Raw genomic sequence first — 21232 nt, 5'->3', positions numbered from 1 at the left:
GTTACAATATGCGTTGTGTCGTCACAACCGGGTCACTGATCTACTTCCGGGGTCCGTTATAGTCTGGTTTGTTTACGTTCGTCGTGGGCCAGTGTGTGATATCGTGTGATCGGTGAGTCTGCTGCCTTATACCGTCTATTGGGAGTCTGTAACCTGGAGGAGAAGCTGGCAGGAGAATTGTGTGTATATTAGCGGGTAGTAGGTGGCAGGCTGGTGGTATGGGTGTATTGGAGTAGTAGGTGGCAGGCTGGTGGTATGGGTGTATTGGAGTAGTAGGTGGCAGGCTGGTGGTATGGGTGTATTAGAGTAGTAGGTGGCAGGCTGGAGGTATGGGTGTATTGGAGTAGTAGGTGGCAGGCTGGTGGTATGGGTGTATTGGAGTAGTAGGTGGCAGGCTGGTGGTATGGGTGTATTGGAGTAGTAGGTGGCAGGCTGGTGGTATGGGTGTATTGGAGTAGTAGGTGGCAGGCTGCTGGTATGGGTGTATTGGAGTAGTAGGTGGCAGGCTGCTGGTATGGGTGTATTGGAGTAGTAGGTGGCAGACTGGTGGTATGGGTGTATTGGAGTAGTAGGTGGCAGGCTGGTGGTATGGGTGTATTGGAGTAGTAGGTGGCAGGCTGGTGGTATGGGTGTATTGGAGTAGTAGGTGGCAGGCTGGTGGTATGGGTGTATTAGAGTAGTAGGTGGCAGGCTGGTGGTATGGGTGTATTGGAGTAGTAGGTGGCAGGCTGGTGGTATGGGTGTATTAGAGTAGTAGGTGGCAGGCTGGAGGTATGGGTGTATTGGAGTAGTAGGTGGCAGGCTGGCGGTATGGATGTATTGGAGTAGTAGGTGGCAGGCTGGCGGTATGGGTGTATTGGAGTAGTAGGTGGCAGGCTGGTGGTATGGGTGTATTGGAGTAGTAGGTGGCAGGCTGGTGGTATGGGTGTATTGGAGTAGTAGGTGGCAGGCTGGTGGTATGGGTGTATTGGAGTAGTAGGTGGCAGGCTGCTGGTATGGGTGTATTGGAGTAGTAGGTGGCAGGCTGCTGGTATGGGTGTATTGGAGTAGTAGGTGGCAGGCTGCTGGTATGGGTGTATTGGAGTAGTAGGTGGCAGGCTGCTGGTATGGGTGTATTGGAGTAGTAGGTGGCAGGCTGGTGGCATGGGTGTATTGGAGTAGTAGGTGGCAGGCTGCTGGTATGGGTGTATTGGAGTAGTAGGTGGCAGGCTGCTGGTATGGGTGTATAGGAGTAGTAGGTGGCAGGCAGGTGGTATGGGTGTATTGGAGTAGTAGGTGGCAGGCTGCTGGTATGGGTGTATTGGAGTAGTAGGTGGCAGGCTGCTGGTATGGGTGTATTGGAGTAGTAGGTGGCAGGCTGCTGGTATGGGTATATTAGGGGGTAAAAGGTTGCAGGCTGGCCATATGGGTGTAATAGGGGTTAGAAGGTGACATACTGTTGGTATATTGGGGAGTAGAAGGTGACAGACTGGAGGTATGGGTACATATTAGGAGCAGAAGGTTGCAGTCTGGTGGTATGGGTGTTTTAATGGGTAGACTGTGGCAGGCTAACTGTATTGGTATAACAATATGGTGGTGCAGCATCCCACCTCTTTCTTAAAACAGCTGTTTACAGAAATGTTGCTTAATAATCACTGTACTGTGTTTGTGTTCTTCCAAGTCATGTGAGTGTTGCTTTATAATCTGTTGGTGCATATACATTCGTATGTAGACTAAACATAATTGTAGTGAATAAAGATAAGTAGTGACACAAAACATTCTTATAAGTTGAAGCCTTTCCATTTATCTACACATTTATTCTATCTATATGTGTTACATTATTAGTAAACATCACTGATATTTGTTTTACAGTATTACTCTAAAATGTCGGGTGGTACCGATATAATGGCAGTTACTCCAGGGGGAGATCCTTCTGGATTGGATGAACCGAAAAAGATGACCAGGGAAGATTGGAGAAAGAAAAAGGAGTTGGAAGAACAACGAAAATTGGGTAATGCCCCAGCTGAAGTGGATGAAGAAGGAAAGTAAGTGTCATTAACCCAGTAAATCAGTGTGTCACTAAAAAGGTTTAGCCTGTTTAGCTTAGAAATGTTTTTACTTTTGAGGCAAAACATAGACTTAGGGTAAAAACTCCTGGACTATTTTGCAAGTGCTCTTCGTATTTTCTGTGCTGTATCCTGACCATCCAGATGTAAAACTACCTGTTTGAAACAGCAGCAGAGCATTAGTAATAGTTATAAAGGTAGTTTGTATCACTCTTTTTGTGATGAGTGAGCTCATATGAAATACCTATTTTAACTATACAAATGTAAACATTCTTAGTTCCTGAAATTAATACAGGATTTGTGCATGGAATTTACTTCATCAATCTATTTTAAAGGTAAAGCCAAGCGAAGTATAATACATATATGGGACAAAAGTGAAACTTTTTGCTCACAAGAAAACTGCACACTCTTTCACTGCCAAAATATTGTTCAATGGAAGTAAAATGTTTTACCACAGCAAAAAACAAATTGCATATTTTAAAATAGGTGCAAAAATATTATCATCCTTGCATTTTTGCTAATCTTTTTTTTTTTTTTTCTGATAGTTTTTTATTATTTTCTTCTTGAAAATTGTTGAAATATTAAATATTTTGGTATACACATATGTATTTCTTTGGTTTGCATAGGAATAAAACACAACAAGCAGAAAAAAATTAATACGTCTTTGCTTATTCCACTCAGAAATTCTTCTTCTAAATCCTGACCTAATATCTGTATACATGCTGGTGTTAGGATGCTTATAATGCTTTTTAAAACTTGGATAGAGCGGATTTTACTGTGAAAGATCACTTTTGATCCCTGGTTTCCTGACTTTACCATTACACTTTTTGTACATCAGGACAGAAAAGAGAAATGTTTCTGGTAGAAATAAAGTTATTGTAATGCAGTTGTTACATAATAAGCTACAATTACTTCTGATTTGTTTTCTAGGGACATTAATCCTCACATCCCTCAGTACATCTCCTCTGTCCCATGGTATGTGGATCCTTCCAAGCGGCCTACTTTAAAGCATCAAAGGCCACAGGATGAGAAGCAGAGAGAGTTCACCTCGATGGTAGATTGGTACAAGAAAGGTGTTAAACAGGTGAATATAAAGCAGTGTTGACTAACCTGTAACACTCCAGGTGTTTGTGAAACTACAAGTCCCAGCATACCCTTCCAGCAATAAGCTGCTATATATTGGCAAAGCATGCTGGGACTTGTAGTTTCACAAAAACCTGGAGTGTCACAGGTTAGCCAACACTGATATAGGGTAGTTTATGCTGTAATTTAGAATATTTAAAGTAATCATTATTTTTGCTAATTTAGCAACTTGATTCACTTTATTATTGTAATTACATGTTCTAACTGCAAGCTGGTTGGCCACATAGAGTGAGATGAGGGAGGACACATTATTATATTATGTTTATTTTTACTTTACATGGTGAACAGAGCAACATTTTATGATTAAAATATGGTTCAGTAATTACAGAGCTGATGATAGGAGTGGAGTATTGCAACTCGAGGCTCCACTCTGTAGAGATCATCTACAAAGCTCACTTGATGCTTTAAAATACCTTAGTGGTTCTCCAAGATGGACTGTATACCTCACATTCATGTGTGTGCCTACGCTTTACCCTTAGCTAGTCAGAAGTGTTTCATGGTGTGCAGATAGATTAAAAAATCAGTTGTGCAATAAGTTATCAAACTGGCCACAAAATGAAAATATGTTGTGTCTTAAGACCAAGTGGAACAACATGTTTTATGTGTTTTTCTGTAGGGGACAATTGCAACAAAATATCGCGAAGGAGCTTGTGAAAACTGTGGTGCTATGAGTCATAAGAAGAAAGATTGTTTTGAGGTAAGACTTATTTTCATTTGTTACATTGAGACACACAGGTATGGTAGGTATAGCCCTGTTGTTTCCAGGGGATGGACACCAAGGATAAGATTTATTTTCATTCAGGCCATACCTCATTCACCCATTTCTTCCAACCCTGTGTCTGACATTAGCTAACCAGTTTTAGCGTAATGTATTTAGATGTTGTACCAGTAAACCTTTTATTTTACTTTTACGTTACACCGCACTTGTACCCTGCTTTGGATTGGAAGAGTTCTGCTAGAGATCTGCCCTTAACTTTACCCTGGCTTCATTATAAGGCTGTATACAGTTTTTGGGCCCCCTGTAGAGGAGAACCTTGATGAATAAAGCACCCATCTTCCTGGTTCATTTAACATCCCTGAGAACCATTGATCGAATGGCATAGGAGCACCAGTATAAACTCACCCATAGCGTGCTACTGAGTTCTCTTTCCCGCAGCCCCTCTTTCAGCCTCAGGCATAGAGAGGAAGGAGTCGGCTAGATAAGTTTGTAGTGTTTACTCCACAGCGCCCTCTTTACCAATGCTCAGCAGTATCCTCCAACTGTGTTTAGGGAAATAGATTTTATGTTAAGTACAAAAATGAATATTTTAACTTCCATCATAACATAACAAAGTGAGTAATTCTAAGTAGTGTCAGTGGATAGGTCGCCTCCAGCTGAAAGCTCACTCTGCCCAAGCTGCGAGCACATCTTTGGCGTTTGTGAATCAAGCTGCTTTGAAAAGATGGGTAAGGAGACCGCATGGTCTTCCATGCGCACCCTTAGCAACATTTACAAAATTCCTTGTGGCGTCAACTTTGGTTGTGAGGTGCTGCATGCCAATGTGTGTTGGCAGTGTCTTGTCTGTGTTGTTCTGTTCTTCTAGTTCCCACTCAGTGGTTCTTGCTGGCTGCTTTAGGACTCTTTATTCCTGTGTTGCCCAATGTAACACATGAGAAAAGAGGATTTGTGTGCTTGGCATTGAATCGATTTTCTTGTGACGTACTTTGGGATACACTGGGCTTTGCCATTTGCTTACGTCCTTTGGTCAATTAAGATTTTTTACTTATTTATTTGGTTGTTTTGTTGTCATTCTTACTCTCCTATTAAATTTATTATGGGATTGACTGGTTAGCTAGTGTCATGCCTGGGAGTATGGCCTACAGAAGGAGTCCTCTTTTTGTTATTTAGTTCTCAAGCTCATGGAGGCAACAGTGCTTATACTTAAAGGATTTAAAGCATATGGGATAATTACTGACCCAGCCAAATAGATTAACTCATCTGTGCACAATTAAAGAAATCCCGAAAACATGAACAGCTGGTAGTCCTTGAGGACTGAACTTTGACACCTTTGGACTTCAATTTAAATCAAAAGTTCCTGGTGGTATCGCTAATTAGAAAATGATTGAATCCATATTGTTTTTTGTTCCAATTTTTTTTTCTTAATGCATTCCTTTATTAAAGTTCCTTTAGTCTTCATATTACTATTGTTCACCATATATATATTTTTTTTTTCCATTTTAGAAGCTCTATATGTGCTTCTCACTTTTTTCATTTTTTAGGATTGAAATGGAAACTTTTAAGTGTGAGCACCCTTTTAATATGTTTTATTTTGATTATGGACTTATCCATTCACTATAAGATTTATGATGTGTTTTTGTGCACTACCGGTTTACAATGGACTCTTTACAGAGACCCCGGAGAGTTGCGGCAAAGTTCAGTGGCATTAACCTAGCCCCTGATGAATACGAACAGCCCACGCTTATGTTGGACTATGATGGGAAGAGAGACCGGTGGAATGGCTATAACCCTGAAGAACACATGAGGATTGTCGAGGAGCATGCCAAAGTAGACTTGGTGTGTGGTTTGTGTTTTCAGGCATTCTAGATATATTGAGATATTTTAAACAAATTCGGACCTGCCCACACTTTTATATTATGACCTTTCATGGGAGTGGTTTCATTTAGAAATGGATGCTTTTTAATGGAATCATATGCCACAGTAGTTTTGTGTCACAAAATAGCCTTGAGTTTTAGTCCAAATGTTGTGGCCCTCAAAACCATTATCACATAGTGCTTTCAACTGTTAAATAGCTTCATGTGTAACTCCATGATTGACAAAGCATATACATATAATACAGGCTGAAAGTAGACTTTCTTCTTCCAGGCAAAACGTACCTTGAAGGCTCAGAAGCTGCAGGAAGAGTTGGCTTCTGGGAAACTTTTGGAAAAAGTGGTAAGAAAAGGAAGATAATGACTCATACCTCCATTGATCATGTTTGTCACTGCATGCTATACTGCTAACACTTTGAGTCTATAATGTCTGACTAACAATGCCTTTTTAATTCATTCATTAATATATATGTTTTGGGAATTTTGACAGATGTTCTGTCAGTTGAGAAATGTCTTTCTTCATGAGAAAATATGTATTTTATTATTATTTTTATGTTTTGTGTTGTATGTTTTCAAATATAGGTGCATTCAATGTTAACAACTGATATTGTATTTCTGCATGTGAAAGTCCACTATATCTCTGTAAAAGCATTGCACAGTAGGCAGACTTGCCTGGTAATATATCAGTGCAGCGGAATAACATTGGGTGTCTATTTCATGAACTAGTTGCACAGAAGTAATTAAGGAATTGTGTATGTTTTACATTTGTTCTTGTTTTCTCCCTGTCGAATACCTATGAGTTAAAAACAATTTTTATTGCCTGTGATAATGAAAAAAAGCTTTATCTCCCCCCCAAAAAAGGAGAAACATGTATACATTCTACATGGATTTCAGTACAGGAAAACCAACACGCTGCAAATATTGGTATGATCATAAGGTGGATAATCCTAAGCAGTGTTCTCCCCAGCACCTATTTTCCGAGTACTCCACCCAGCTATTTTTACTTGCCACCCAGCTCTTGGACCCAACCGAGTCCTATTATGATACAATATTGTTTCTCTAATTAGAAAATGCACTATGTGAACACTACAGCCAGCAGTGTGTGTTAGACCACTGATCTCCAGTCTGACAAGTCCTGGCAGGTGTGAGCAATAACCACCAACATTTTTTATTACTGCAAAGTATTACACTGCCCCCCCACCCGGCTACTTCTTAATGGCACCCGATTGGCAAAATTTTATGGGGCGAACACTTATATATCACTATAAATGCCAAATTATGTTATCTATTGTGGTGTTCATTTAACCCCTTTAGTGCTAAAGACGCGTATTACTCCCTTCTGCCTCACAGCACTGGGGTCATGAGTTCGATTCCCGACCATGGCCTTATCTGTGTGGAGTTTTTAATGTTCTCCCTGTGTTTACATGGGTTTCCTCCGGGTGCTCCGGTTTCCTCCCACACTCAAAATTGACCCTAGTCTGTGTGTGTGTCTATGTTAGGGAATTTAGATTGTAAGCTCCAATGGGGCAGGGACTGATGTGATTGAGTTCTCTGTACAGCGTTGCAGAATTAGTGGCGCTACATAAATAACCACCAGGGGAGGAAGCAACAGAATTCTGCCAGTGCACGATAGCGTCATTGAGCACACCGGCGCTCAGGCCTCTGCACTACAGAAAAACATACAGGGCCAGGGGATGGGGTATCTCCCTTATCCTAACACCTCCACATTCAGGGACACCCTCGTTTGAGAGGGGGTGTCCTCTCTCTTAAACAATGCGGAACCGTCATTTGATAGGATAGTCCCCTCTTTCAAATGATGTACCTTACTTAGTAGTTATTGTCCGGTGATCACCAGTCAATAACAGCCTATGCTGTAGAAAGCTAGAAAGTCCAGAGCTGTGGTGGCTTATAATGCCTAGATCTCCTTGATACTGGCCTCAATAAACTTGGGGTACCCTTATTTGATGTGGTTGGTTGGCTACCCATAACATTTTTACACGTTTTATGCATTTAATTCAAGACCATGCAAACTAGCACAAAAATAATACATTTTCAAGTGCAGATTTTATTATGAAAACCTATGTATAGAATCCTGCTTGTTGATGTTTTGAAAAGTGGATTGATGCCAAAGCAATAACTACAAAGTATTTTTTGGTGGTTTTCAGGGAAAGTAAATTCTTTTAGTTCACTTTGCCTTTTCTGGATGTTTTGGTTAGATCATCTTTGTCGTGTTAGGAGATATAAGTATACTAATAGTATTCCCTGTAAACTCAAATCCTTCTGAACAAACCAGGTTATAATGTGTGTGGGTACTGTATAAACAAATGACTGAAATCGATGTTTGAATGTGAACAACCCAAAAAGGTTTAGCACATTAATGAGAAGCCTCAGTGGTGAAGGGGTTAAATTGCCTCTGGGGGAAAAAAATCTGAAGAACTTTTTGGCTAAACTAATGTGGGATCTGGGTAAGCAATAATACTGTGCACTGCCAGATCCCTTATCGATGCCTTTGTGAGTTGCTCACAGCTACCTTTGCTCATTAAAACAATTTGGTTGCTAAGCATTAGCTTACAAACCAACCTTTTGCCAATTAAACTTTAATTGTCGAAATGCCTTTATGCTAGCTGATTATGGTTCACTTACATAGTGGCAATCACTTTGTAAAAAATAAACTAGGTTTGTTAATATCAGCAATGCTACTGCATTGCATTCAGGTTTGTGGTGAATACTGGCAACATGAAACACCTCAGCATGCAGAGTTAAGAGAGCTGGACAATGTTTATATACAATTTATTGTACCCTGGTCCCACAGCATATTCGTTTAGCAGAAAGTGCACTTTTTTTTTTTTTACTTAAACTGATCTGTTTTTGTTTGTCGCCTATCTTACTTTCTTTACTCCAGAGCTCCCCAAGGCACCAGTGGGGGGATGACGAACAGAACGCCCAAACAGTAAGCGGTTTTCTTCCCCCGGCTTTTATCTGTAGACCACTTTACCTGCTTTGGCCTGTATATTTGCAATTGAATAGCCATGTTCTGTGAAGTCATGGAGATCATAAAAGAGCATTGTGCTTTTTATGTGTTTTGTTATCCTAATATAGCGTATGCATTAATTAGAAAGTAAATATACAAAATGACAAATGTAAGAAACATAGTAACCAAGGGCCCTGTATATGGCCTTGGATGTAGTTGTAGCTCTTACAAAGTACTGATTTCTTAGGTACTGCAGCTCAGAAGAACCCTGCCCTGGATTAGCAGACAGAAGGCACAGGGAGTATTCACTAAAATATTATATTATTATAGAATTATATATTTAAGTTTTGTATATGTCCTGATTTTCTGTCGACTCTATTGTAGAAAAGGGTAATTGATTTGGCAGTGTATACTATACTATTCCCAACAATATCCATAAACACTATTGTATTACATTTTTTGTAATGGTATTCAGCCCATGAGCAATTAGTTAAAATATATGTATATGGTCCCCTTTGGGTTTGTTGCCATAAATATTTTCAATGTGCTTTACATAATTATTATCTAATAGTATCTGCATGTCTAATGCATGAAAAGAGTGATCTGTATGGAAAAATGATTCCTTTGGTCATTGTCCAACACGCAAAGATTGGTTCATTGAGAACACTCAGCTCGTTGGGCACATGTAATGACCATAAGGTTCAGTAATCCAAAGGCAGACATGCACTTAACATGTGTCGCTAGTGTGGACATGTACTTAATGTTAACACTGGCACGTTAATATAGTGTCTTGTCTTCTTATTTTGGCGTATTACGGCCATAGTAGTCGTATTGATTGCATTAACTATTAAATTATTGGGTATCTCTAATACATTTATGTTGCTACTGCATCGTATCTGAAATGGCAAAAACCTTCCCGTGCAGCTCCTTACCTCTGCAATCACTACCATGGTTAGGAGATTTCCCCACCTGCATGTGGTCCTTTTTACAGGGAAAACCGCTTAGAGAAGTGTATTGGTAGGTTGTCAACGCAGATGGCTTTTGAAGAGATGTATAGCTTTTTTTTTTTTTTTTCTTTTCCTCGTCTCTGTTTATAGTACATGTAAAAAGTTCCATTCAATCAGTCAAAATATCTGCAATTTTTGCTAAACTATTAGAAATAGCTTCTTGACAGTATAATATACAGCCCTAAGCAAGCTTACTGTGATTTTTAGGAGAGAGATCGCAACAGCGAAGACGAGGATGAAGATAAATATGCAGATGACATTGATATGCCGGGACAGAACTTTGACTCCAAAAGACGTATTACAGTCAGGAACCTGCGTATCCGAGAAGACACTGCCAAAGTAAGATGTGAATCCTATTGTCTGTTAGCATTATTGTGTGGAGGGTTGTATGGACTGAGAGCAGTTCATGTGGATGGTGGAGTATTGTGGATTATTTCAGGACAATATTAACTGAAATGTGCCAATATTCCACTAGTTATTTTGTTCTGGTATATTGGTCTCACACTGAAATATTGTTTTCTTGGCAGTACTTAAGGAATTTGAATCCAAACTCTGCATATTACGATCCAAAAACGAGAGCCATGAGGGAGAATCCATATTCTGATGCAGGAAAGAATCCTGATGAGTATGTAACAAGTTTCAGTATTAATGGTGTAAGACAGACTATGGGATCTGTAGAACTAGAGGAGCCCTCTTGTCCTAGCCAAATGTTTGCCGGATATGCTTGGAACTGTGGTTTCACTATTGCTAGAGAATTGCAGGTTTCCTATCTGTTGTGTATATAATTTCCATGTAACTATTATAATGTACACCAAAGTCCCCTTTGTAGTGATAATATTGGTAAGCGTGTTCAAATGCACAAGATCCTTGAAGGTCTTATTGATTCCGGTAACGCAATCTATGAAAGAGAGTCAGGGAGCTCTTTATGATGCAGTCCGTCCCTTTAATTAAATAATTACCACCTTCGTGAAAGTCGGTGAAAGCATGATTCATTGATTATAACACGCAGTCTGATTTACAAATGGCGCAATTGTGCTCATATCCTACCAGAACAATGACCGCACGCGACGTTCTTATCTAACTAGGCCGCATTACCAGTGAACAGACTAGGTGTGGTGTGAAGCAATGAGTCCTCTATAGTCGTATCCTGCATAATATAGATTCATAAATTGGAAAAAATTTGTGTGGATGTTTATAATAAAGGTGTATTAGTATTTATTTTCACGTTGGCTTTTTTGTTTTGCAGTGTCAGCTATGCTGGAGATAATTTTGTCCGATATACCGGTGACACAATCACTATGGCACAGACACAGTGTAAGTAGAGAGGGTTTTATTTAGTAATTAGTATCTCCACCAGATTTCTTAGTAACTTAGTGTTTCATACCAATTTATGGATATTGTATTAGTAAACCAACTCGGTTGTTTGGTGTTCTTTAGCGTCTACAATGGTGGAAGTGGGAGTGTATACAGTGGTATCCTATACCACCACTTCTCCTACTGCCTTCATTGTAAAACTATTATATTCCATTCACTTACATTCCCATTACATTGTCCACATCGGCCATTGCGCATCTATAAATTCAAGGGGAGCAATGTCTGTTACCAAAGTTAGGGTCTGTCTGACCTTTATCTGAGTTGTAGCTAATTGGCCACAGTTTGTCTTTATACTCTATAGATAAATATGGTGAACAGATTGAATATGTGAGGCATTGCACCTTAATTCATCAATTAAATCAAATAACTGTCTATTAGTTGTTTAATATTTAAAGAACATTGCTGTTGTGCACGTCAAAGTAATATAAGAATACGTAGATTTTCTAAAGATCATTTTGTTTATCTGGAAAGATATATAAGTAGATAATGCCCATGCCCTCCCATTTAACAATTGTGGAAATGGAACTATAAGCTTGTATACTGCTTGAACACATAGAGAGCAAGAGAATATGATTCTACCATTGATGGCAAAAAATTTCCAGAAACTGCAAGTAATGTCCATTGTTTGCTAGAGTATATCTGAGAGAACTTCTTTTCTCCTGCTCAGTGTTTGCCTGGGAAGCCTATGAGAAGGGCTCTGATGTTCACCTGCAGGCTGATCCCACCAAACTGGAAGTTCTGTGCAAGTCATTCAAAGTAAAGAAAGAGGACTTTAAGGAAGATCAGAAAAAGAGCATCTTGGAAAGAGTAAGTTATTTGATGCAAGCAGAAACATAAGGGAAACATGTAAAAAAAATATGTACATACAAAAGAATATAGAATGTATTTTAAGGCTGCAATTGTGTTTGCTGTGTTCTGCAGTACGGAGGACAGGAGCACTTGGACACCCCACCTGTGGAGCTGCTTCTAGCTCAGACGGAGGACTATGTGGAGTACTCCAGACATGGCACGGTCATTAAGGGCCAGGAGAAAGCAGCTGCACGTTCTAAGTATGAGGAAGATGTTCTCATTAATAACCACACAGTAAGTGTCTTCATATTACAAATAACTGTGTATAAAACCTCCATGAGTATCCCTTTAGTACGCCTTTTTTATGATCCTTATATCTTGCCAGTCATGTCAGTAGCTAAGTCATGTCTCCTCTGTTTAGTGTATATGGGGCTCGTATTGGAAAGATGGAAGATGGGGCTATAAATGTTGCCACTCCTTTGTCAAGATGTCTTATTGCACCGGGGAAGCTGGTAAAAGCGTTGATGTAAGTTTTACTATATGTTATTTAATAATGATGTAAATATCTCAAATGTGCTGTAACCAGTCACATGTTCTTTCTCTCTTGCTGACAACTAATATCTTAAGTGGTTGCTATGGAGTGCTGCACATCTGTGCTATCATCACCATATCTTTAAATATATGTGTGTATTTTTTTTAAGTGCTATGTAAATCAATGCATTTGTAACACACCAAAACTAGCTGAATTATTATGAATTGGCATATTCATGGTTACATCTAATCTCTTGTTAGAATATTGACCTTTGTGAAGAGGAGTTGATCATGCCCGAAGATTTGTCCAAACCAAAGACCTTAGTTGAGGTATGTAAAATGTGGTGTAACTAATTGGAAATGTTTACGTGTAATTAGGGATTCCTAACAAAGAAGAGCTCTAAACTCAAAAGTATTTTTTGTTTGAAAAAGCAGGAATACAAGAATTTGAGGGTTGAATGTGCTGGGGTTTTTTTGGTGTGTGTGGGGGGGGGGGGGGGGGGTTCTGGCAGTTCCCTAAAAAAAAAAAAAAAAAAAAGGGGGGGGGGGGACTCCAACAGCCCACTGCTGATCTCCCCTCTTCAAAAACTTTCAATTTGCATAAATGGGAAGCTCACAGAAGGGGTCGTTGACTAAATTGCCAGTTTTGAATGAGGCAACTGTTGGTGGTAGAGTTGATAGCTTTAGTGCTATGTGAGCTATCTGGGAGACTGGCCAGATCAGGGTAACTCCAAATTGATTCTATTCATATCTTGGAGGCAATCTCCTAAATCTACATTTTTAGTTGTTTAGGTTGATTTCTTTAAAGCCCTGATTTTAATTTCCATTTTGTATTTAAGTAGTAGTGGTAGGAAGTCGTTATAATCCTCTCCATATTATGACATTGGGGGTGGGAAACGACTGGACAAGTCATATGTCAATTAAGCACATACATGTTTAGACATTAGAGTTGTTGTTTACAGATTCATCAAGATAAGCTGAAAAAGAAAAAGAAGAAGAAGCACCGTAAAAGTGGCGATTCTGACAGTGACAGTGAGGAGAAGAAAAAGGACAAACTAAAGAAGGTAAGGCAGGCTTCTCTGTATTACACTGACCTCCCATCTATTACTTCTTATGTCCAGTATCTGACAATAGTGTTTACATTTTCCTCGTGTGATAAGTAATTATTTAAGTTATGCATTAACTTAAATTTTTGTGGTGAGGTAACAAAAAGATGATTTAAATTATGTCTTGTGTTCCACAAAGCCAATGTAGGGGACAATGTATTGTGTGAATGAACTGCAGCAGCCACCTAGTGGCAGCAACGATTATTTCAGTGTCCTTTCAAATTACTACTGTATTCTGAAATTGAAAATATGCAGTCATTTTAGTAATGTAAAAATAGTATGGGTTATTTGAATAATTGGAAATTTCAAATCTGTTTTGAGTGAGCTACTTGTACAAATGAGAAGTACCCATTTTTTTAAATGCCTGTTTTGTTTGGTAGCTTATAATTTAGCCGCAAAATGGATTCTATTTTCAGAAAGTGTAGATTGCAGAGGACATGCACGCTTGACCCCACAGATAATGGCAGCATTAAATAGAAATAGTAATTATTTGTATTTAAAAGTCTCCCCTACATCTAACCCCCCTCACTTTGCAGGGCTTCAGTAAGGTACAGGGGAACAGGAAGGAAGGGGGGGTATTTAAACACTAATAAATAAAAATAATTTAAATTTAGGGTTACTGGTCTTTTAGGCTAGGAATTGTTCGTATGGTTCCTGGACCCATTACATTACTCGTTGAATCAGGTCTTTACTATCAGCTGGGACAATTATTGCTTTAGTTGTTTACCAAACTTTTAAAAGGCTTGTACGCTGTCCATTGCCGATGCTGCTTTTCACAACTATCACTTATTGATTTAAAAATAGGGAATAGATGGATGTAAACCCCTTTTTAAAAAGGATACACATGTAATTTGCCTGTAAGCACCATTTGAACCAATAGCTCATCATATGGGAAATCTTGTTACTTCCATATTCCAAATCTAATAAGATGCACTTTTCTGAGTATCTCTCACATTGTTATCACATACAGGGGAAAGGGAAGTCATCTGAATCAGGGAGGGAAACTATATTTCATAATCCTCATATCCCCCAGTCGGTTATATCTGAAAATCTTCATTGATTCTGAATCCGGTTATTTACAATACATCTGGTGGTTTGTAACACACCCGTAATTTCTAATTTCTCACTCCAGGCACTAAATGCTGAAGAAGCACGTCTTAAGCATGTACAAGAAGTACTGCAAATGGATGAGCGGAAGAGAGCATACAACAGTATGTATGAGACACGGGAGCCCACAGAGGAAGAAATGGAGGCATACAGAATGAAAAGACAGAGGCCTGATGATCCAATGGCCTCATTTCTTGGACAGTAATTGGGTTATGGGGAATCTACAGAGCAGCTTGCGGAGTGTTTTTTCTTTACCTGCACACATTTGTATATTCTGCTTCAGAGCTTTGTGGAACTGTGAAAATAAAATAATTTCTCTCAATTATACTGTGTATAATATAGTATGCTACTTTTATCTTTATAAATATGCTCAACGGATTTATGAACATATACAAGTTGTTTTCCAAGTGAGATGGGGAATGTCACCTCATTGTGATTTAATGTTATACAATACTGTCCGATATAACAAACTAGACAGCAGTAGCAACATCTGTGATAACATTCCATGACATTTTAGGGGTACAAAGAAGAATCCTGCACTTCAACTCCTCAACATTGATGCAATTTCAGGATCTCAAGTTCTTTCAACATTTGCACAGTTGTTAAGTATATTGTTATCTGGTAATTGTTTGCAATAAATGTAACTATGCCCTGGTACTGTTGAATTTGCATCAGTGATTTGTCATTCCCACTCTGCCTGACTGATCATACAGACAAATATTGGGTGAGATTTGGACAAAGTCATTTTTATGCTGCTTGGTGTAAACTGCAATTGCTGCATTCCTAGTCTCACCTAACCCAAAGGTAGGCAATATATTGCTCTCTCGCAATTGTGGAACTACAAGTCTCAATGTGGCCAGCTGATATACCACCAATTATCTACCCCTCACCTAACCATTGCTCAGAAATACTGTATGAAATACTAATGTTTTGGTTTTGCAGAGCTGCTTAGATAAACTGTTAACCAAACTCTCAATTCAAAAAAGACTTTCCCCATTTGATGACTTGTGGAAAGGTGGTTTAAATGTCATACAGTATAGTAAAGTGACATAGGAATTGGAAAAAGTGTTTTATGTTTGTTAAATTTTATATTAAAGTACATTTTACGGCTATATTTATTTTGGAAGAAGATGCAACTTTAAAAAAAAAAAAAACGTTTTCATACAGCAGTTTGACAGGAGTTTCACATCACTACTGCACTGGTGGGGAACCCTGCTTCTTTCACTACCTACTGCTACTTCCTTCTTACCATCATTCTTCTCATCACATATTAGCGCTGCCCCTGTCGCATGCAGCACTGTTCTCCAAAACATAATGACTGGACAGGTCACTGTCTCCCACAAGATCAGTACACTCATCCTCTGCGGCTGTGAATTTTCTGATCATCTGATTGTGATGAACTATAGGTATTCCGGATGAGCAGGAGATGAAGATTGAATATACAAGGCCAGACACTTGTCAAATGCACCTAAAATTATTACCATTTTAGGAATGTTCAATTTTATTTAGCAAAAATGATTACGGGATATGGCCCATTTTTAAAGTACACTATAATATCCTTTTATCTGGTCATCAAGCTTCATAAGCTCTACATGATGTCTTGCAAGATAAGCAAGTGCAATTTTTATATTCCCAGTAATGTGATATTGTGACACTGTCTTTACAGACATGTTCATTTACCACAGCTGACCTCAAATGGTCATAAAAGTGCTTGGCTGCTCATTTAAAACATGCACTTGTTGGATAGAATGCAGGTGTTTATCCATGCTGTTTTATATATCAAATCTAAAAGCACAATTTAGATCGAAAGAGGAACAAAGATCTGGGCCAAAAAATGGGATAGTTGGAAGATATTTCATATAGTCAAGCAAAGCGATGTTCTGTTTCAGCTATCCTTCATTATATGTCACTATTTGCCACTGCATGTTACAGACCATTTAAATACAATATGTCACATTCATGGCTACAAGTCTACTCTGGGCTGCTTCACATCCTAGGGTGTTAAGTGGTAGGGGAGTAATATATAATCTACCATTACTGCAGGTCCCCCAAGGCAGAAGATGGATTGAATGCACTGTACACAACATATGCTGCATATTGGGCTAGTGGTCATAATAAGTTTACAATACTAATGTTGGTCCCATAGAAAAATATCAGGTCATTGATTAAATGTCGCTGCAACTGTGGCCTAAAGCAACTGCAATGCCCGATAAAAATCTTATTGCATTACTACTTGTATTGCCAAATTGGACAGGGATGAGGTCCTGCAGGGAAGACGGATTATATATTTCTGAACAGCCCATAACCAAAAACAGTACAAGTTAGTGATATAGAGAAAGTGGTAGCAAAGCGTGGCACAGGAGCCATGTGGTGCTATATGCTATAGAGCAGGCCTGGCCAACTTGTGGCTCCCCATGTATGCTTTGCTAGCTGATAGCTGGCAATGCATGCTGGGATTTGTAGTTTCATAACACCTAGAGAGCCTCAGGTTGGTCAGGCCTGCTATAGAGGCTCACACCTGCTTGTTCTTTCATTAATTGTGGGAATGTGGAAGCACCAGCATGGCCTGCTTATCAGTGCTTGCAACGTGTTGGGCTGGTGTTTCCTATATCTACTAAACTAGTATTTTGTAAGAGATATTTGTAGACTCTTTTATATCAGGTTCTGTAACATATCACTGGCCTAAGCAAGTTTTGGTACTGCTATTTAAACAGGGACCAAAATAAGTGCCATGAAATTATTGACCGGAAAGCCTGACGTAAATTGTAGGTAAAATATTTAAAGGAATTCTAGCAGGGCATCGCCAGGCACCATAGTAAGATTTGGGTAAAGGCACGTGATGCTGCTCCTAAAATAGCAGCGTAAGGGCCTCTTCTGAGCATGAGTCTGGCACATGCGCAGTACAGCCTAGAAGAGTTCCTCATATTAAAGAACTACCCTCCATGGACAAGCTTCAGCCATGCCACCTGCAGTGGTGGTAGTTCTGCTACTGAATTATAGGGCCATCTTTTCCATTGGGCATGATGGGCAGCTGCCCGGGGGTCCCACAGGCAAGGGGGCCCCATAGGCACGGCTCATATTAAGAATAAATAATCCTGCAAAATAAAAAAACCTGCAAAAAAAAACTACAATGGTCACTGAGCAAGTACATCTATCTATCTCTATATATCTATATCTAGGGGCCCCGGTGCACTGCTTTGCCCGGGGGCCCATAATGTTGTTAAGATGGCCCTGATAGAGGATGCTATTCGGAAATATACAAATAGCTAAGTAAACGTATAACGGTGTCAGTATGAAGGCTCAGCCATGCCAAACCAATCTGATTATAGTTTTTTTGAGGAAGAAAATTGTAGACTGGATCTTGGTAGTTCAGTGGATGTGATATACTTAGATTTTTTCATAAATATGTGGTTCACATCAGATGAGAATAAGAAAACCTGAGGGAAAAGTATGTATAGACAACAGAAGGTTGTTTGTAATGGATCATGTTAAGATTTGATCTATTTTTAATATTTTATATTTATATCTTGTAGATGACTTATCAATGGATATTATCCATATTTGCAGATAACACTAAACTCTGTAGGATTATAAACACAAGATGATTTTGACAAATTGGAAAATTGACTCAGAAAATAGCAGGGGAAGGTTAATGTAGCTATAAGGTTGTACAGCTAGGTCGTGGTAACAGTTACGCTAGATACACTAAAAATAAGATACAATTGGCTTCCAACTCTGTGTGGAGTTTTTATGTTCTCCCTGTCTTGTGGGTTTTTTTTCTGGATCTTCTGGTTTCCTCCCACAGTCCAAATACATACTGGTAGGTTAATTGGTTTCTGACAAATTGGACCCTAATATATTCATAGGACATATTAAAAAGGGGATAGGTGCACAGCATACAAACATACATTTTTAAGTAACTTGTTGGGCATCTGTTTACAATATATAGCAGAGGATCTGGCATGAGCGGAATCAGATTCTTGTAAAAATAAAAGTCAGAGAGTAGAACATTACATGTTTATGCTCAAAATTGGGAACATGTTTAATTTGCATTATTGCTACTGTGCTTTAAAAGGAAGGTGTAAAGTCTGCTGAAGGTTTGGGAAAGGGGTCAGGCAAGTGACTCTGATGATATGTGGTATTTGTAAATCCCCTGTTGAGTCCCATGATCTGTGAGATGATATCCGAATTGTGTGTCTTCGTAATAACCAGGGAGTGAAAAGATGATAGCAAATTGTAACGGAGGAGAAATGTCCATACTTTGATGGTAGGGATATTACATGGATGAGATTCATTCTTGTAGAAGGATTGATGAATCCATGGGAGGAGGTTGTCAGGATCCTTGCTAGCACAATCCCTGACTATTCCTGTGTCTGCCAGAATCAAATTTCAAATTACTCACCCTTACCTACAAAGCCCTCAGCAACGCTACCCCTGCATACATCTTAAATTTCATATCAAAATACTCTCCCTGCTGCCCTCTTAGATCTACCTCTGAGCTGCTCTTGTTCTCGTCTCTGGAAACCACCTCTCATTCTGCCTACAAGACTTCTCCTGTGCTGCTCCCCACTAATAGAATTCCCTACCACACTCAATCAGACTTTCGCACAGCCTTCAAATCTTTAACCGCTCTTTGAAAACCCATCTCTTTTTTAGAGGTGACCTTACCCCCGTTAGCACTATTCACACTAATACACCCTCACAACTGTCCCAATCTGCACTATGAACCACATTTGCTCCTCTTGTTTCAGCTGTGTCCTCTTCCACTTAGAATATAAGGTTTCTAATGAGCAGGGTCATTCATACCCTTTGTTTTCATGTCTGCATTTATTTTGTCTACCTTGTATGTCCCTGTTTTATGTTTGTACTGTTCCTTACAAATCTACGATAATAATAATAATAATAATTGTTTCCTTGAAGGCCTTGCTGCTTTAACGTGTTCTCCAAGACCATCCTAAATGTTGCAGGTTTCTTGGTATGCAAAGTCCTCCATTCTAAGAGGTTCTCCAAGATTTGTGGAAATGTTTTTCTACGTGAACTCTCCACTCACACCAATGAAGCGAACAGAACTGTGCAGATCTGTACATTGGCGATGTCTTCCCGCACAGAGGTGAAGCGGTACAGGGGTAAAAGACTGTTCCATTTCCAGGAATACTTTAGTGGAGGTATGAAGGTGCAGATAGAGAATCATAATAATATGAGCCAGTAGATAGTATGAGTGTATAACAGAAGCATATACATCTCCTTTATTAATTGTGGAGCACAGTGTGCAAAAGCTAATCCTATGCTTTTTTTTCCTTTACAAATATTACTGGTTAAATTTTTTCTTAAAATCAGTATTACTTGAAATACAATAGCATGGATACAATGTTAATTTTAATAATAATGATTCTCCCAACCCAAGATTTGTGAGGCAATCTCCAGGATGTTACGCTTTTTTCAATTTAAACCATGCTTGGGATATAATTGTGTTGTTACAGATCTGCAGGATTCACCAGGATCACTAGCCCTAAATGGTTTATATTATTACTTTTCCAGTGAATGTTGAATCTTAATACCTTGAATGCAGACAAATTAATACGCAAATCTTTAGATTTGGACTGGTTAATCTTAATATTAGATGCTAAACTGACCCAGGATTTCCAATATCACAGGAGATATGTATGAGTCTGTAGAACAAGCACAATGCATATAACATCAATGTATTCTATTTATGGCCTTGATGAATGCCTATCACATCTGGATTTATTCAGATGGAGGCTGCTATGGACTCCATACAGAGGTTGAGGATCAATGGTGAAAGAGGACATCTCTGTTTAGTACCATTATAGATGCTGAATCCATCTAACAAAGTACCACTTACACATATCCTGACAGAAGGAGCTCTGAAAAACGAAAGCGCATGTGTTGTTAAATTTACAATTTATTCCAAACTGCCACAATAAATTGATTGTATCCTATCAAAAGCCTTTTCAGCACATGCATTGCATATGGAATTTTGCATGCTACATGTACACTGGTCATCCACAACATTAAACCACTAACAATTGAAGTGAATAACGTTGATTATCTTGTTACAATGGAACATGTGAAGGGGTGGTATATATATATATATATATATATATATATATATATATATATTAGGCAGTGAACAGTCAGTTCTTGAAGGTGTTGAAAGCAGAAAAAATGGTCAAGCATAAGGATCTGAGCAACTTTGACAAGGGCCAAATTCTGATGGCTACAGGACTACTGGGTGATAGCATCTACAACTTGACAGGTCTTGAGGGGTGGTCCCAGTATGCAGTGGTTAGTATCTACCAAAAGTGAATCAAGGGAACAAACAGTGAACGGGCTCATTGATGCACGCGGGGAGCGAAGGCTAGTCTGTCTGGTCCTATCCTGCAGAATAGCTACTTAAGAACAAATTGCTAAAAAATGTAATGCTGGCCAAGATAGAAAGGTGTCAGAACACACATTCCATCGCAACTTGCTGCGTATGGGGCTTCGTAGCCGCAGATTGGTCAGAATGTCCAAGCTGATAACTATCAACTGCTGTAAGCGCATGCCACA

General features: G+C 39.1%; 1 protein-coding gene across 1 annotated transcript; it reads left to right on the top strand.

The window, feature by feature from the left end:
* Positions 1-8: 8 nt before the first annotated feature.
* Positions 9-15319, top strand: SLU7 (spliceosome associated SLU7). Its single transcript, XM_075209883.1, has 16 exons — positions 9-112; positions 1852-2024; positions 2976-3129; positions 3805-3885; positions 5578-5742; positions 6052-6120; positions 8680-8727; positions 9963-10094; positions 10283-10380; positions 11002-11069; positions 11797-11936; positions 12051-12212; positions 12340-12444; positions 12711-12779; positions 13412-13513; positions 14688-15319. Exons 2-16 carry the CDS (start codon positions 1864-1866, stop codon positions 14865-14867), a joined length of 1734 nt encoding a protein of 577 aa, XP_075065984.1. The 5' UTR covers positions 9-112; positions 1852-1863; the 3' UTR covers positions 14868-15319.
* Positions 15320-21232: the final 5913 nt, after the last annotated feature.

The sequence above is a fragment of the Mixophyes fleayi genome, chromosome 4, assembly GCF_038048845.1.
Source record: "Mixophyes fleayi isolate aMixFle1 chromosome 4, aMixFle1.hap1, whole genome shotgun sequence".
Classification (NCBI taxonomy): Eukaryota; Metazoa; Chordata; class Amphibia; order Anura; family Limnodynastidae; genus Mixophyes; species Mixophyes fleayi.
Note: the sequence above shows the minus strand (reverse complement) of the source record. Positions and strands in the feature narration are given on the sequence as shown.

Bases quoted from the DNA above. Each gene is read 5' to 3' on its own strand.
- SLU7 (XM_075209883.1), top strand. From the start codon at position 1,864: ATGTCGGGTGGTACCGATATAATGGCAGTTACTCCAGGGGGAGATCCT. The intron at 11,070-11,796 runs GTAAGTAGAGAG...TCTCCTGCTCAG, and splicing joins CACTATGGCACAGACACAGT to TGTTTGCCTGGGAAGCCTAT. The intron at 12,780-13,411 runs GTATGTAAAATG...TGTTGTTTACAG, and splicing joins AACCAAAGACCTTAGTTGAG to ATTCATCAAGATAAGCTGAA.